The following is a 16,986-nucleotide window of genomic DNA, read 5'->3' on the forward strand; positions in this document are numbered from 1 at the left end:
CCCAAAGACTTCCTTTCTCAATTCCTCAAGCCCCTAACAAATGGAAGCCTCTGCACTTACCAGGGAGGAGAACTGCAGGACCCATAATCCTGATGCCCAATCACCAGAGTGGCCCTGCACAGAAGCCAGAACATCCCCACGCACTTGAACAGAAAAGGGCAGGGCCAGCAAAAGCAGCATGGGAGACACAGAGGAAACAAGCTTATCATAGAAAGGGCAGGGCTACTGCTTTCACAAGTGCCAGTATGACCCTGCTCTCATTGTACAGACAGGAACTAAGATCTCAAGGGTATAATCCTGGGCAGAAGAATGCGAACCTACACTGAAGGGGAAAGTAAGGAAGAAGAGTAAGGAATCTTCTTCAATTTCAGATCCAACTGCAGAAAGGCCACAATTTGCTACCAAATCTGTGGCAAACGCTTACAGGTAGTCCTTGATTAACTACAGTAATTGGGACTGGAATTTCCAACACTAAATGATGCGGTTGTAAAGTGTGATGTCACATGACTACATTGCTTGCCGATGGCAATCCTGGCAGTCCTTGTTGCCATTGTTAAGCAAGAATCACGGGTTGTTAAATGAGGACCTCCTCATGACTTCCTGCTGGCTTCCAACAAGGAAAGTCAATGGGGAAGCCGGCAGGAAGTCACCAGTCCCGGATGGCTCACAAGCTGGCCAGCGGGCAGCTAATTGGCTGCTGCAGTGCGAGTGTGGCCAGGGTGGGAGGGCACAGAGGTGGGTGCTGCAGCCCAGCACAAGCGCAGCCGGGCAGGGGGTGGGTGCTGCAGAACGCGTGCAGGAAAGTAGTGGGAGCAGGAACAACTTACAGGAGTAACTGGCAACCTTCCCTCCTGGTTTCCCCACTGACTTTGCTCGAGGGGAAGCCAGCAGGGAAAGTTGCAAATGGTGATCATGTGACTGCAGGACACTGTAACCGTCGTAAGGGTGAGCCAGTTTGCCAAGCACCAGGGTCGCAATCACATTACTGCGGCGGTGCTGGGACAGCCGGAAATTTGAGAACCAGTTGTAAGTACCACTCATTCAGCACCATCGTAACTTCAAACAGTCACTGAATGAGTGGTGGTTAACCAAGGGCTATCCCACTTAGTATGTGGCACGAGGCTAATCTTCGGTTTTAATTTATTTATTAAATTACAAATCCGTGGAAGGGTAGCTACATGTTTTTTTCTTGACTAGTCCGGATCAGAACAGGAATTGTCTCCACATGACCCTTGGACAGAAATGCTTTTTTCTCTATCAAATTCCTCTCTCTTCAAGGTTTTTTGGTGGTGATGGTGGTTGTTGTCTTCCCATTTTCATTCAATTTGTAGTCACGGCCAAGTCCAGTCAATAACATCACCAAAAGTAATCTTAAGAAATGTGAAATAACTTTAGGGATGATATAGAGAAATAAACGCCTCATATGCAGTGGGGAAAAAATCTCTGGGAAATTGGAGGAAAATTTTTAGCACAGTATTGATTTATCAATTCTTTACAGAAATTCTTTTTCTCATTTTTTTTCCCAGCTCAAGAGTCTTCATGTTTGAATAAACAAGTCCTGTGAAGATATACCTATCACACTTTGGATCCAAATACAGACACATCCTTAATGTCAAGAATGGTTTTACAGCCATAATGGCTAGATGTTTAATCTATATTTTAAAAACCTCCAAATGAAAACTAGAAGTTTCAAAAGCTGCATCTCTGCCCTCTGCCCTATTGTGCACTCTCAAGAAATTGCAGTACTTATACAGAACCATGTCCATGAATTGCAAGGTGTGAAGTGCCCTATTGCAGCAGTCCTCAGTTTTTACTCAGTCATGCTTCACATATATGAGAACTTATTCCTGCCAAGACCTCAAGATATTTGAGATGATTCAGATAATAACCTGGCTTAACTTCTTAAAGGCTTCTTAAAGCCTTTTTGCCCTCTAAACTGCCCTTTGCTCTTTCCTTAGCACAAGCTGCAAATAATCAAAGAAACCTATACTTCATCAACCCCCCCCCTTTTTAGAAAATTAGGATAGTGTGGCTAATAGTTTGAGAATAACAAGAATAAAACTGTATTGCAAGGCCACAGAGGTCTTGCATTTGTTCTTATCAGACACAGGTTATATGTTCAGAGACTTCATAATATTATACTCCCAGCACTTCCATCATTCAAGAAACCCGAGAAGGGATTTATTTACAAGAATGTGTAAGTTCTTCTCTCAAGCTTACCCCCTGCCAACAGAAAGTCCCGCCTCCCAAATCTAACTGTATCATGGTTCATTTCAAGGTTACATGAGTGACAAGCTCTTAAAGATTTGAAGTGGCAAGTTCTATTAATCAATTACATTACAGAATGTGTGTCCAATTCCCATAAACTCTATTTAAAGTGCATACACACACACACCCCAAAATAACCCAGACTGTGTATTTTATTTTCTATCACAGATGTTGCACAAATAAAAAAGTAACTAGTAGTTTAGAACAGGGGTCAGTAATATTTCTGGGAACCAAACACTGAAATAATTTTTTAAACTAAAGCTATCAAAACATCACAATACTTGAAGACAGCTATCATGTCTCCTCACAGTCTTTGCTTCTCTAAGCTAACCATACCCAATGCCTCAACCATTCCTCATTCTTCTTCCTTCCTAGTCATTTATCATCTTAGTTGCTGACCTCTGGACATGCTTTAGTTTCTCAATTTCCTTCCTCAAATGCAATGCCCATAATTGGAAAAATATTCTATGTAGACTGACCAACATAGAATAGAAGGAAATGATGACTTCTCTTGGTCTTGACACTATACTTCTGCTGATGTAGACCAGAACTGCATTTGCGTTTTTTGCAACTGCAGCATACCGTTGGCTCATGTTTAACTTGTGACCCATTGAAACACCCACATCCTTTTCACATGTACTGTGTTCTAGTACAATTCCCCACCACAATCTCAGCTCCTATACTAAGCCACTGATTATTCCTATCAAATGTAGGACTTCACATTTGTCTGTCAAAATACATCTTGCTGATTTTTGTCCAGTGTTCCAGCTTGTCAAGATCCTCCTGAATCCTGATATTATCCTCTGACATATTTGCTATCATTCCTACATTTGTGTCATCTGCAAATTTGATAATCATATTTTCTAACCCTTTGTCCAAGTAATTTAAAAATCTTTTGAAAGCACAGGGCCTAGAATGAAGCTCTGCAATAGGTCACTGGACACCTCCCTTTAACTAGACATGGCATCACTGATGTACACTCATTGGGTATGAATTGTTCAACTATCTCTGTATCCATCTAATGGTAGTATAATCCAGCCCATATTTTGCCATCTGCTTTTCTAGAATCTCAGGGGAGACTTTATCAAATGCTTTGCTGAAATCAAAGTCTGCCATGTCCACTATATTCCCATGGTTAACTAAATTAGTCATTTTATTTAAAAAGATTGGGTTGATTCAACGTGATTTATTCTTGATAAACCAATGCTGGTTTCTGCCAAGCAGTGCATTCTTTTCTAAATGCTTAGCAACTGATTGTAAGCTTAACAATATGTTCCAGAATTTTATCCTACATTGATGTTAAGCTGACCGGTCTGCAGCTATCCAGGTCTTCTTTTTAGGAAAAAGATTTGTCCTTCTCTAACCCTCTGGCACTCTGCCTGTCTTTCAAGATTTCTCAAAAACCAATAAAATCCAACAAGTCTGAAGAGTACCAGATGAGGAAGGCTAATATGAAACATAGAACTCATCACTGAGTACTTAAAAACACGGAATCAAGCTTGACTCCTGGTGATTATATGGACATGTTTGTATTTATATTACATTGTGTTGTTTTTTTTTAAATTTCTGAGTTAGGAATTCTATTCTTGTTTTATAGGAACTATCAGTGGTGGTACTCACTTCTTTGAACCTTTCTGGAAGCCAAGCAATTGTACTTTTTCCAATGCTGGGAATTTCTATCTTGCTCCTTCTCAGTGATTCAAGGGACTGAAGAAATTAATAGAATGTAGTGTCACATTCAGAATCTGCAAAGAGCTCTCTATGGACCCACCTGGATGGTCCGTGTGCATATCTGTACCAACCAGTGACTTTCTATATTTTTATCTACCAATGACCATCTAATGGCTTTCCATCATTAACCCTGAACGGAGGCTAAACTCCCCACTCAGAGCTGGTACACAATCTAGGGATTCTCTTGAATTCATGGCTCTTGCTCAAGGAACACGTGGCAGCCATCAGGAGAGCTTTTGCATAAATACTTCCTGAGTGCCAGTCACACTCAGATTGGGAGGCACTGCTGACAGTCACTCATGCCTTAGCCACCTCCTGATTGGACTATTGCAATGTGCTCTACATGGGGCTGCTCTTGAAGAGTATTTGGAAGCTTCAGCTAGTCTAGCATGCAGCAGCACATGCATGTGTCACCTTTGTTATGTGAGCTGCACTGGCTCCCAGTAGACTTCCAGATGCAATTCCAGGTGCTGGTTGCCACTTTTAAAGCCCTACAAGGTACAGGAACAGGTCTCTGTTGGACCATCTCTCCCCAGTAGTTTCTGAGTACCCCACCAGATCTGACAGACTGGACATGCTCCAGGTACTATCAGTAAAACAATGTTGTCTGGTGGGTCCCTGGAAGCATGCCTTCTTTGTTATGGCACCTGCTCTATAGAACAGCCTCCCCTCTTAAATATGAACAACCCTTATTCTATTGGCCTTTCACAAGGCCGTGAAGACCTGGCTCTTCTCCCAGGCATTATGGGTGGGACTTTAGTTTGGGAGATCTGGCATGAGTGTTGTATCCTATGGTTTGTGTTTTTATTGAGCCTCAATGCAGTTTTAATTGGCTTTCATTTTAATATAATTCTCTGTTCTTGTTTGTTGACCACTCAGAGTTTCTTGGATACATGGGCGGCCATATAAATTGGATAAATAAATAAAACCACATATGTTTTCTGGCATTCACTTTCTTAAGTAAGGAAGAAGCAAAATGCATCCAGAACGATAGCATCACAAGTCCTAAGATAAATTCTACAACAAAGAAAATGATATTCTGTACTTAATTGGGTAAATTGTGCAAATAGAGAATATTTACATACTCTGATTCTGTGTAATTCATTCTATCTATCTAATTTTATATGCCCCAACCACAGATGCTGAAGATGAAGTAGAGCAGTTCTATGAGGATCTGCAGCACCTACTGGATAACACACATAAAAGAGATGTTGTTTTCATCACAGGAGACAGGAATGCTAAGGTGGGCAGTCAGATGACACCTGGAATTACAAGTAAGCATGGCCTGGGAGAACAAAACGAAGCAGGACATAGGCTGATAGAATTTTGCCAAGACAACTCACTCTGCATAACTCTCTCTTCCAACAGCCTAAGATACAGCTTTATACATGGACTTCACCAGATGGACAACACCGAAATCAGATTGACTACATCCTTTGCAGCCAAACTTGGCAGACATCTATACAGTCAGTAAAAACAAGACCTGGAGCTGACTGTAGTTCCGATCACAAACTTCTTCTTCCACAATTTAGGATCAGACTAAAGAGATTAGGGAAGACCCACAGATCAGCTAGATATGAGCTCACTAATATCCCTAAGGAATATGCAGTGGAGGTGAAAAATAGATTTAAGGGACTGGACTTAGTAGATAGGGTCCCAGAAGAACTCTGGACAGAAGTCCGCAACATTGTTCAGGAGGCGGCAACAAAATACATCCCAAAGAAAGAGAAAACCAAGAAGGCAAAATGGCTGTCTGCTGAGACACTAGAAGTAGCCCAAGAAAGAAGGAAAGCAAAAGGCAACAGTGATAGGGGGAGATGTGCCCAATTAAATGCAAAATTCCAGAGGTTAGCCAGAAGAGATAAGGAATTATTTTTAAACAAGCAATGCGCGGAAGTGGAAGAAGACAATAGAATAGGAAGGACAAGAGACCTCTTCCAGAAAATTAGAAACATTGGAGGTAAATTCCAGGCAAAAATGGGTATGATCAAAAACAAAGATGGCAAGGACCTAACAGAAGAAAAAGAGATCAAGAAAACGTGGCAAGAATATACAGAAGACCTGTATAGGAAGGATAACAATATCGGGGATAGCTTTGACGGTGTGGTCAGTGAGCTAGAGCCAGACATCCTGAAGAGTGAGGTTGAATGGGCCTTAAGAAGCATTGCTAAGAACAAGGTAGCAAGAGACAACGGTATCCCAGCTGAACTGTTCAAAATCTTGCAAGATGATGCTGTCAAGGTAATGCATGCTATATGCCAGCAAATTTGGAAAACACAATGGCCATCAGATTGGAAAAAATCAACTTATATTCCCATACCAAAAAAGGGAAACACTAAAGAATGTTCAAACTATCGAACAGTGGCACTCATTTCACATGCCAGTAAGGTAATGCTCAAGAAGGCAGACTTCAGCAATTCATGGAGCGAGAATTGCCAGATGTACAAGCTGGGTTTAGAAAAGGCAGAGGAACTAGGGACCAAATTGCCAATATCTGCTGGATAATGGAAAAAGCCAGGGAGTTTCAGGAAAACATCTATTTTCAGGAAAACATCTAATAGTTTTATTGACTATTCTAAAGCCTTTGACTGTGTGGACCAGAACAAATTGTGGTAAGTTCTTAGCGGTATGGGGATACCAAGTCATCTTGTATGCCTCCTGAGGAATCTGTATAATGACCAAGTAGCAACAGTAAGAACAGACCAGGGAACAACGGACTGGTTTAAGATTGGGAAAGGAGTACGGCAGGGCTGTATACTCTCACCCTACCTATTCAACTTGTATGCAGAACACATCATGCGACATGCTGGGCTTGAGGAATCCAAGGCTGGAGTTAAAATCGCTGGAAGAAACATTAACAATCTCAGATATGCAGATGATACCACTTTGATGGCTGAAAGCGAAGAGGAACTGAGGAGCCTTATGATGAAGGTGAAAGGAGAAAGTGCAAAAGCTGGCCTGCAGCTAAACCTCAAAAAAAAAAAAAAAATTATGGCAACCAGCTTGATTGATAACTGGCAAATAGAGGGAGAAAACATAGAGGCAGTGAAAGACTTTGTATTTCTAGGTGCAAAGATTACTGCAGATGCTGACTGCAGTCAGGAAATCAGAAGACGTTTAATCCTTGGGAGAAGAGCAATGACAAATCTCGATAAAATAGTTAAGAGCAGAGACATCACGCTGACAACAAAGGTCCGCACAGTTAAAGCAATGGTGTTCCCTGTAGTAACATATGGCTGGGAGAGCTGGACCATAAGGAAGGCTGAGAGAAGGAAGAAAGATGCTTTTGAACTGTGGTGTTGGGAGGAAAATTCTGAGAGTGCCTTGGACTGCAAGAAGATCAAACCACTCCATCCTCCAGGAAATCAAGCCAGACTGCTCACTTGAGGGAAAGATATTAAAGGCAAAACCGAAATACTTTGGCCACATAATGAGAAGACAGGACACCCTGGAGAAGATGCTGATGCTAGGGAGAGTGGAGGGCAAAAGGAAGAAGGGCTGACCAAGGGCAAGGTGGATGGATGATATTCTAGAGGTGACGGACTCGTCCCTGGGGGAGCTGGGGGTGTTGACGACTGACAGGAAGCTCTGGCGTGGGCTGGTCCATGAAGTCACGAAGAGTCGGAAGCAACTGAACAAATAAACAACAAAATCTAATTTGAAGACAGGGAAAAATGCTGGTGCTACATCCTTCCACCTCACAAAACTAAGAGTTCCAGTCCCACCTTAGGCATGAAAACTAGCTGGGTGACCTTGGGCCAGTCCCTCTCTCTCAGCCCAACTCACCTCACAGGCTTGCTGTTGTGGGGAAAACAGGAGGAGGAAGGAGTATTAGGTATGTTCGCCGCCTTGAGTTCTTTATAAAAACAATAAAAGGCAGGATGGAAAATAATTTAATTTAATTTAATTTAATTTAATTTAAAAAAATCATTCTCCACAACCTTCTGGGTTTCTGAAATTTTAGCAGACAGACATTGCTAAGATTCTTTCTAGCAAATCTTCACAGCCCCAAGGGTATGTGAAAGTACTGGTCTTTAAAAAAGTTTTTGGAGAAAAAAAAAAGAATCCCATGCCCATTATACATTTTTTGCAGGCCTGAAGTATGTCAGCAGACAAACAATTCCAAACATTATCTTTTCCTCTTCAGTAGTGAAACCCTGTTAAGTGACATAAAGGTCACATGGCTAGTGCTAGACACGCTTCCTTCAACTAATTAGAACTCCAGAGAAGAGCTGCAGGGAAGAATCAGAATTGCCACTTATTCAGTCATTGGAGCTTCATGGGGTGGAGATGGATTCCAAAGCCCCACATATGCAGAAAATGCAGGCTTAATAAGGCTTCCCAAATGAATCACCTTGAACCAAATACATCAACCAAATCCTGGCAGTTCCTCTGCTCAGTCAGCCTAAGGAGGTACCATCTCACAAAAATCACTGACTCTCAGCCAAATCCTAACACAACTCAGCATGGCTACTGTAATATTACCTGATTTCACTTTCTACAGCTAACCACCAATCAAGATGGATTATAGACATCCTGTCCCTGCCATCCCATGCTCCAGACCCCTTTCCACAGCTAAGCAATAAATGCTCACTTAGCTGACAGTTCCATAAGAAACAAAAATGAAGTATCACCAACCTGATGCTTTCTCTGACATGCTAGATTTGTATAGCCAGTGCAACCTTCTTGAAGATTATGGCAGTTGATTCCAATATATCCAGTGGGCACTAGATTATATATAAGAAAGACTGCCAATATAAGTGTGCAATCCAAACATTTTTGGAGTATTGTGTTGCATAAACTATAGCCAAATTCTGCATGTTCAGGAACTATTGTCTTTATTTACCTCTTGTACTTCCATCACATCTTTCTTTCAAGATCAGAAATGGATCACAAAGCCCCCTGCAGGGATATTGCCTGCAGCCCATCAAATCTTGGTTATGGTCCCCCAACCCCTCCAAAACTTGCTGCCAAAAAGTAATGTTTAATGTAATAAAAGGAGAAAAATATTAAATACATGGGGCCTGATAGTAACAGGAGATTTGTTCATGTAATGCACTGTTATTTAAATTAAAGCAACTTTGATTTTTGCCATGGCCATGTTGGCTGTGAATGCTGGAACTTATAGATTCAATGCATCTGAAGGGTGCCACGTTGGGGAAGCCCTCCTAAAAGATTTATTCATTTCTTTTTAAGTGGTTTTTTGCTTTTGAATGATGCAACGAAGATAGCAATATGGTACAATTTATAAAAATATACATGATAACTAATTGCTTCTACGGGTAATACTGACTATGGCACTTATCAGAAAGAGGTGCTACCTCTCTCATGTACATAATCTTGAAAAACAATTGTGGATACAGGCAGAATTGTTATTTCCAATCAAACCTCGCCTAATGTTTGGTAGAGTTGCTGGAAGCCGCATGATAGAGAGAAGGATATATACATCTGTCTTCCAATCCTAAAAATAACGTCCTGGCCACCAGAATATTCTCTGGCAACTAACCTATTTTCTTTTATAAACTTGGAATAGCAAATGTATTTTTTTTTTCACTTTAGAGGCACATACACACTAGAGTATTCTCCTCCCCAAGGATCCAGTAAGTTTTCACTTGAAAGCAGCCCTCATCCACAGAATTATCCTGCTTTCCTAGCCCTGACTACCCACAACCCTATTTCAGTAGCAAATTTGGGGAAGAGATCCCTGTAGCTTCAGTGAGCACCATGCTTGCTATGTGACTAAGGAAGTTTAAAAGGTTACAAAATCACAAAAGTCAGAATGTCATGATTTTATATACAAGCAAAAGCATGGAGAAGGAGGGTAGATAAGGGCAGGACTTTGACCTAATAAAACAAATCAAGCAGGCAACAATGGTGAACAAGTCCAGGCTTGGTAGCTAAGGCCATCAACAAAACGTTTTTGATTGAGGCTTCCTTTAATGGGAGAGGGATCTTTTTTTTTAGTTGTCTTAAGCATTTAAAAAAAATGTCCAAGGCAACTTAGGGAGATTAATAACAGCTATTCATTCACCCTTATTATCCAGAAGCCTCAAAACAAAAGAGAAAGAAATGGGGGGCGGTGTTAGGCTGCACTACAGGTCAAATCACGATCTAACTAGGACCTAGGATGTCTTTGACAACAAAGACATGTGTTGGAAATTTCGGCACTTGCTAGGACTTTCAGTTTTCAATGGGTTGCAGCTATTACCCCTACCATCAGAAGTTACACCTCATAACTACAGTGGAAACCAATGAGCTTCCAGTTATTGCAAAATTACAACTCCCAGTAACCCCAGATAGCATGGGCAAAGATAAAGAAATCTGGAAGATTAGTTCAGCGACACCTGTAGGGTCAACAATCTCCTCAGTCTTGCCTTATAACACTCTCAGAAACCCCACAGATAGATTTCAGCAGCCTGCTTTCCTAATCACAGCCTCCCCTTTTCACACATATAGAACAGCAGGAGATGTCATTCAATCTATGCTTCTCATTTGCTGGCACAGAAACACAGCAACAAACCAGCCAGCTCACTTGCTTTTGATGCTGGCCACGGAAGAATAAATGTCCCTTCTTCCATGGCCAGCACAGACCGCTCCTTTCATTCTCTGCCAGGCTATCTGGAAGAAGGCTAAATGTTTATCCAGCAATGAGGAGATTCCCCTTCATCTACAGGCAGCATGGCTACAGAGACTACCATCATCTTAACAGTTCAACAAAATGGATAGGCAAGTAACATTTACAGGGTTATTTACACATTACACTGTTGAGGGTTATGGCTAGGAATGTGTAATTCAGAGAAACTTGTTTGGTGACCAGATAAGACATTCAAGTTGCAGTGCCCTCAAGCACACAGGGTTGTAAAGTCATGCTTGCTTCCAGACTCTGCATCAGGCACACCCATGCGTGAAGATGCCACAAGCTCTGCAGCACTGGCATCACGTTTCCCCCCTCCCACAAACGAGAGCTCTGTTCCCCAGTTCACTTCAGGACAGATGTCTGCAGGTGAGTAATCTGCTCATGTGACAAGCTCTGAAATGCTCCAACATTCAACTTCGCTGAGAGAGAGTTTTCCAATAGGGTTGCAAAGCAGGGTTAAAAAGAAACGAGCCTCTTTGATCTACAGGAGAATGAAACCTCCCAAGAGCATTAAAACCTCTCACGGACAATGTGGCTATTTAGCAGCCTGCAAGGAAACTGAAATAAGGTTTTGTTCTGGGCTTTTTTTTTGCTTTTGCACACTTCTTTCTCCTGAACTGTTCAAGGTGCCAGAGCTGCATGCTGCATTCTAACAGTCCAAAGCTTAAATTCTATGTTGGCTCACTTGAAAGAGAATTTTGCTGAACTGCAAACAAGTGTGCACAGAGTTGAGCATACTAATTAATATGCAAAGCAGCCTGCTAAACACCATTATTTTTTCTTCTATCAGAAACCTATCTAATTCTTCTTCAGATTATACTGATAAGCTGGAAGTTAATAATTGTCTCTTCCTTAAAGTACATTCACTTCGATTTGCCTACACTTTTCATGACAGCAGGCTTATTTTCTAGTATTCAAATAACACTCATGACTCTTCTGCCCATCTTTTTTGGACTCTCTTCAAATATATCTCCAACCATCTACATAACCCTTGCAGGCACACAGAAGGATGGATTGAAGTAACATTTCACAAACAAAAAAAGTACCTGCGTTCTCCAATATGTGCAATTTTTTCGATCTCTAGTTTTCTTTTCCCTAGTAAAAAAACTATTCCCTAGTTTTCTTCAGGGTCACTTCAGCATTATAACATTATAAAATGCAGTTAACAGGGAGTTAGTTTGTGCCCTTTTTACATTTTACTCCCTGTTAACTGCATTTTATAATGTTATTTAAACAAGAATGAAACTATGAGCCTGTCATGAATATATACCATGCACACAAAGCATAGTAAGTATAGTAAGCTTGATTAATAGTGAGAATTAATAGTAATCTTGGCTTTTAAACCCATGGTAGCAGCTTTCACAAAGCAAGGGGGCAGTTTCCTCTCTTTTTCAGAGGAAATGGCAGTTAGCAATCTCACATAATTTGTAAGCTTGTGTCTGAAAGCTAATTATTCTGAGCTGTTATTCATTTATTAGAGCAAAAATCTAAATTAGATACAAGACAGAATGCACCATTCACACAATACTGTTCTGTGTACTTTTAAGAGTATGACTTCATTCTCTCATTTTAAAAAATCCACTGATTCCAATCTTTCCCCACCTCTTTTCACTATACTTCTGTGCATATATCTAGTTACTATTAATTACGCTTCTTTGATCGCTTGCTGCCCTACTAATAGCAGGAATGACTTTTACTCATTATTCTCTTCTTAACACAACCAAGATCATGTCAGCCCTTTTGCTGCAGTGTGACAACGGCAGTTTATACTGTAGTCAGATTCTTCTTAACACCAAGGACTTCCAAAATTTTGCTTCCCATTTAGCTGGCATTTATCCAACTGTGCAACTTACCTCTGCAATGGGGGCCTTCATCTGAACCATCTACACAATCACGTTCACCATTGCAAAGCTTGGTCATGGGAATGCAAAGGTCAGTGCCCAGGCAGTTGTGCTCATTTGGATGGCACCTTGAGACCTTGTTCTGTGGACCTGGAAAATACGAAGAACCACTGCCATTATGAATACCTCCAAGGGTCCCAGCAGAATTATCTTATAGGAAATCCTGGAACAAGGAATGGAATCTTATGCGTATGGATGATGTTTAGACATAGAAGAAGCTATAGACTCTTTTACTGCATGTTCCTTTATATCTAGAAAGGACAATACATGAACTCATATATTTGATTAGCTAAAGAAATGAACAGAAGAATCCAACAGGCATAATGCAAGATTTGGATCCAAGAGACCTTGATTAAATGAATGCTCAACTGGCTACAGTAAATAGCCAGTCTCTTTGGTTCTGTTCCCAGTAATGTTGGTTTAAAGCATATATTTGAGTCCTCTTTTTCTGTCTTAAAATTAATTTGAATTCATCTAGGGAATGTTTGAGTAGTTTGGACTACAAAGGATTTAGACTGAACCCATGCTGACTATGGCTTATGGTACACGCAGTCCAACATATCTGGAGGGAACAAAGCTACTTATTGCTGACCCATATCCTTGTTTCCACAAGGCTATGAAACTTCAGACTGTGTTTCCAAGGGAAGCACACTAAGCAAATCAAGCTGGGTAATTCTGTATCAAGGATTAATTAAGCCAGATTCCTTTATGGCTCAGGATAGGGGCCATGGTGGGTACTGGTCCATCAGTCAAAGTGGTTTGCCATGTAGAATCGTCCTTCCATCAGCCACTTAATCATTACTGGCATGAAGACCCTTAACAAACTACTTTACCTCTTTTAAAAGCTAATAAATGAGTTAATTTATTTCATGGGACAAGTTTGTGGTACACCCCAAATGGCTGCATTAGACAGGAATTGTTAACATTAGAAAACCACTTTAAAAGTTGCTGTTCTTTTGCTCATAAATATATGCCCTCTGAGTTGGCTACAATCCAGAAATAAATACAATTGAAAAGGGCAGAACAGAGAAGAAGGTCTGAACTGACAGTCTAAAGAGCTAACCAGGGATCACATTTTAGGGGTAAAAACAACAGAAGATTCCGCTCTTTCTTTAAAAAAAAAAAAGTTCAACCACATTAAGTTTAAGCTGATATCACAGAATATTTCTGCTAAAAGAAAAATCAGGACTAGTACTATTATGCAATTATTATTAATATTAAATAGCAGTTGCTATTGTTATTACTGCTACTGTTTCTCCAATTGTAAGCACCAGCAGTGGAAACCAGGATTATGGACAACTTACAATAACTCTACACAGTTCAAAATCTTAACAAACCTCCTAACATAGGTCATTCTATTCCACTAATACTTATAATTCTTTTGATGTGCACCAGCATCAATAAAGGCCACATTAACTGGGAATTAAAATAAATATTGCTTAGCATCTTCTTATTCCTTTGATAGGGCAAATAACTCTCCTTATGCTTTAATTTTGCAACCTTTACAACCAAATGTCCTACTGATCCTCTCATTCTGCAATTTTTGTACAAGCCAGAACATTTCAAATTAAAATATAGAACTTGAGTTTAAAAGATGTTACAAGTGTAACATAGTACATATTAAACCACATATTAAACCCGTATCTTTAGCATGTAGCTTTGTAATTTGGGGAAAGTGCTGGGGACTGCAGACTAAATCTAGTTCAGACCACTGTGCACAGCCTTAAGGGGACAGGTTAAATCTTCATTCTCCAGACATTTTAGTTTGATAATATACTCCTCTGCTTGCAAAATGAAAAAGAACCTCCATTAGTGCCCCAAAAATATCTTTTTAAGTCTTGTACTGGGCAGGGAAATTCCCATAGCTAAGTATCTCAGGACAAAGAGTTTAACCCTCACCCAGCCCTGTACAGTAATGTTAACCCATCATCCTGAATGGCAGGGCTACTCTAGAATGGGCAGAGATAGGCAAGCTAGTCTCCTCCAGGTATCTACTTTTAGTTCTCATAAATCCTAGCTACTATAGCCAATAGTCAGGGATGGTCTATCAAAGACCTGTTCAAATAATCCTCATCCTCAGCTGCAGCCTTTTCAAATGGCTGCCTTTAGATGACAGTGAAGCTACTTGATCTACGGATGATCTATGGTTGGTGCCTGCATTAATACATATTTATGCTTTGGTTAGAAAGCTCAGAGGAAAGCCTCTGCAGGTATTGCCCCAAATCTGTCAGCAGTCCAAAACCTTAGTAATAACAAATAATGTAATAATTAATGTCTGCATTTAAATTAATATGCAGATGCTCTCTAAAATATGTGGAAACAATCCAGAAGAAGCTAAATTGGCCATGATGAGTTCATCCCAACCAGGGGCTCCATTGTTTGGGATATGCTTGAGATTTCCTGGTGTTTGCATGCAAATGTTTGTCAGACTGACTCTATAAATCTAACCAACATGGATATTAACACTGACACCTCCAGCTTTCCTCTCCTGTTTCCTTTATCTCCAGATCCTGTCTGGGGCAGCTCTTGCCTGTCACTACAATCATAGGACTGAGAAGTTCTCCATCTTCTGGGACTGTTCAGCTAGTTCTTTCTCACGCCACTGTGGCACCGCACTGATGCCCCCTTATCTTTCTAGTGTTGGAGGACTTTCTCCTGAAATCCCTCCCCACCCCCACCATGAATTTCCAGTGCTGGGGATAACGGCTCACTTTCTAATATCAATCTTAGCAATATCAACGATGTTTGCATATGGGATAAGCCTCCTAAGTCAGAGTCTATTTTTCCTTTTTGGCATGCTTCACATCAATACTTCTATGCTGACTGAAAAATGTATTCAGTTATTGTTTTTTTTAATGTTGAGTTCTACCTAGTTTATTAATGTCGTCTGCTCCTGACCCCAGCTCTCTAAACCATGCTGATTTAGAATGCTAGGAATTGTGATCCAGCACATTTCGGCAGTACCAGATTGAGAAAAACTGCCTCGCACATATATTGTATGTGTACTATAATAAGCAAAGAATCATGCTAATATACAGACCAATTTTGGGGGGAAAATTAAGTTGCAGTTAGCAAGTCAATTTCTGTATATTGCCCTAATATATTATTTTGGTGAAGGGCAGGGAAAATGGAATATAATAATTTTCAGAGTTATGAACTTCCACTAGGTACCAATTCTCCATTAATAAGCAGCATATTTTGTAGTATTTTACCTGTCCGCAGAACTGAAGCTTCTTTCTTTTTCTTTTGTTTACAGAAGCATTTTATATTTGACAAAGTGCAACTGTTATTGCTTGTGTTCCAGTGAGCAATCTATTCACGTAAAGTTGTATAGCATTTGCCACTGAAACTCGTAAGAAAATTTCATCAATTCTGCAATCAGAACATAGTAAAAATGCAGTTGTTGTAGCTGCTTTGATCTTCCACAAGTTCTTCCATTAGGTATCAAATGACAATATGGAAAAATTAACAAGAAAAAAACTGAACATTTGGATCTGAATTGACTCTGTTCTCAAATTTAGAGGCAAACTGAGATCAAATGGAATTTATCAGTCTTGCTACAATAACAGCATCTCATTCCAGAGGCACGTCTATACAAAAAACACTTAACTTCTGGCCTCTGTCTAATATTTCACAATGATTGCCCATTTCAAAATATTGCCCTGGGGGAATCTGGCAGATATCCCAGAAGCCAAATCTGCTTTCTTGTTATAATCAGGAATTAATTGCACTGGGCCAAAGGACAAGGAACATGTTTGGTCCCATTTTGCTTACAGCTAAAAACATGAGAAGAGCCCAGCTGGATCAATCCAAAAGCCCATCAAGCCCAAGTTTCTGTTTCTCAGGAACCACCTAGATGTTTCTTGGGAAGCTCCACAAGCAGAACATGAACGCCATAGCACCTTCTTATTCCTTCTCTCCAAATGTGACATCAAGAGCCTATTCCTCTGAACCTGAAAATCACAAATACCTTCATGACTCAGTCATTGATACCTTTCTCTGCTATAGATATGCATCATCTCCTTTTAAGGCTAAGTTGGTTGTCAGCCCTTCACATCTTGCTGGAACAAATTCCATAGCTTAGCTATCTACAAGGGAAAGTAGTGCTCAATTTTATCTGCCCCGAATCTCTCTCCATTCAGTTTCACTGGATAACCTTGGGGTATGAAATTATAAAGTGGAAATAACCCTTCTTCCTATCAAATTTCTCTGTAACATGCATATTTTATACATACCTTATCTCTTTCTCTTTCCTTTTTTCTTATGCTAAAAAGCTTGACATGCCATTCTTCATCAGAAGTTACTCCAGCCCCTAAATCATTTTAGTTCTTTTTTTAAACTATTCTAGCTCTTCAGTATTTTTTCCAAGTAGTGATCAGTACTATTCATAATACTCCAAATGTGGTCCTATTGCACATCTGTATAAAGGCAGTTTTATTTTTAATTTAT

At 40.2% G+C, this 16,986-nt stretch overlaps 1 protein-coding gene across 2 annotated transcripts in view; it reads right to left on the minus strand.

Annotated features, from left to right (window-relative positions):
- The window catches only part of LRP1 (LDL receptor related protein 1), a 320,650-nt gene that overhangs the window by 214,623 nt on the left and 89,041 nt on the right, over positions 1-16,986 (minus strand). For both annotated transcript variants that reach the window (XM_063293930.1, XM_063293929.1), the window contains exon 4: positions 12,490-12,627. In XM_063293930.1, coding sequence (XP_063150000.1) covers positions 12,490-12,627 — 138 coding nt within the window. The remainder of the gene's footprint in view (positions 1-12,489; positions 12,628-16,986) is intronic.

Source organism: Candoia aspera, chromosome 2, assembly GCF_035149785.1.
Source record: "Candoia aspera isolate rCanAsp1 chromosome 2, rCanAsp1.hap2, whole genome shotgun sequence".
In the NCBI taxonomy this organism is placed as follows: Eukaryota; Metazoa; Chordata; class Lepidosauria; order Squamata; family Boidae; genus Candoia; species Candoia aspera.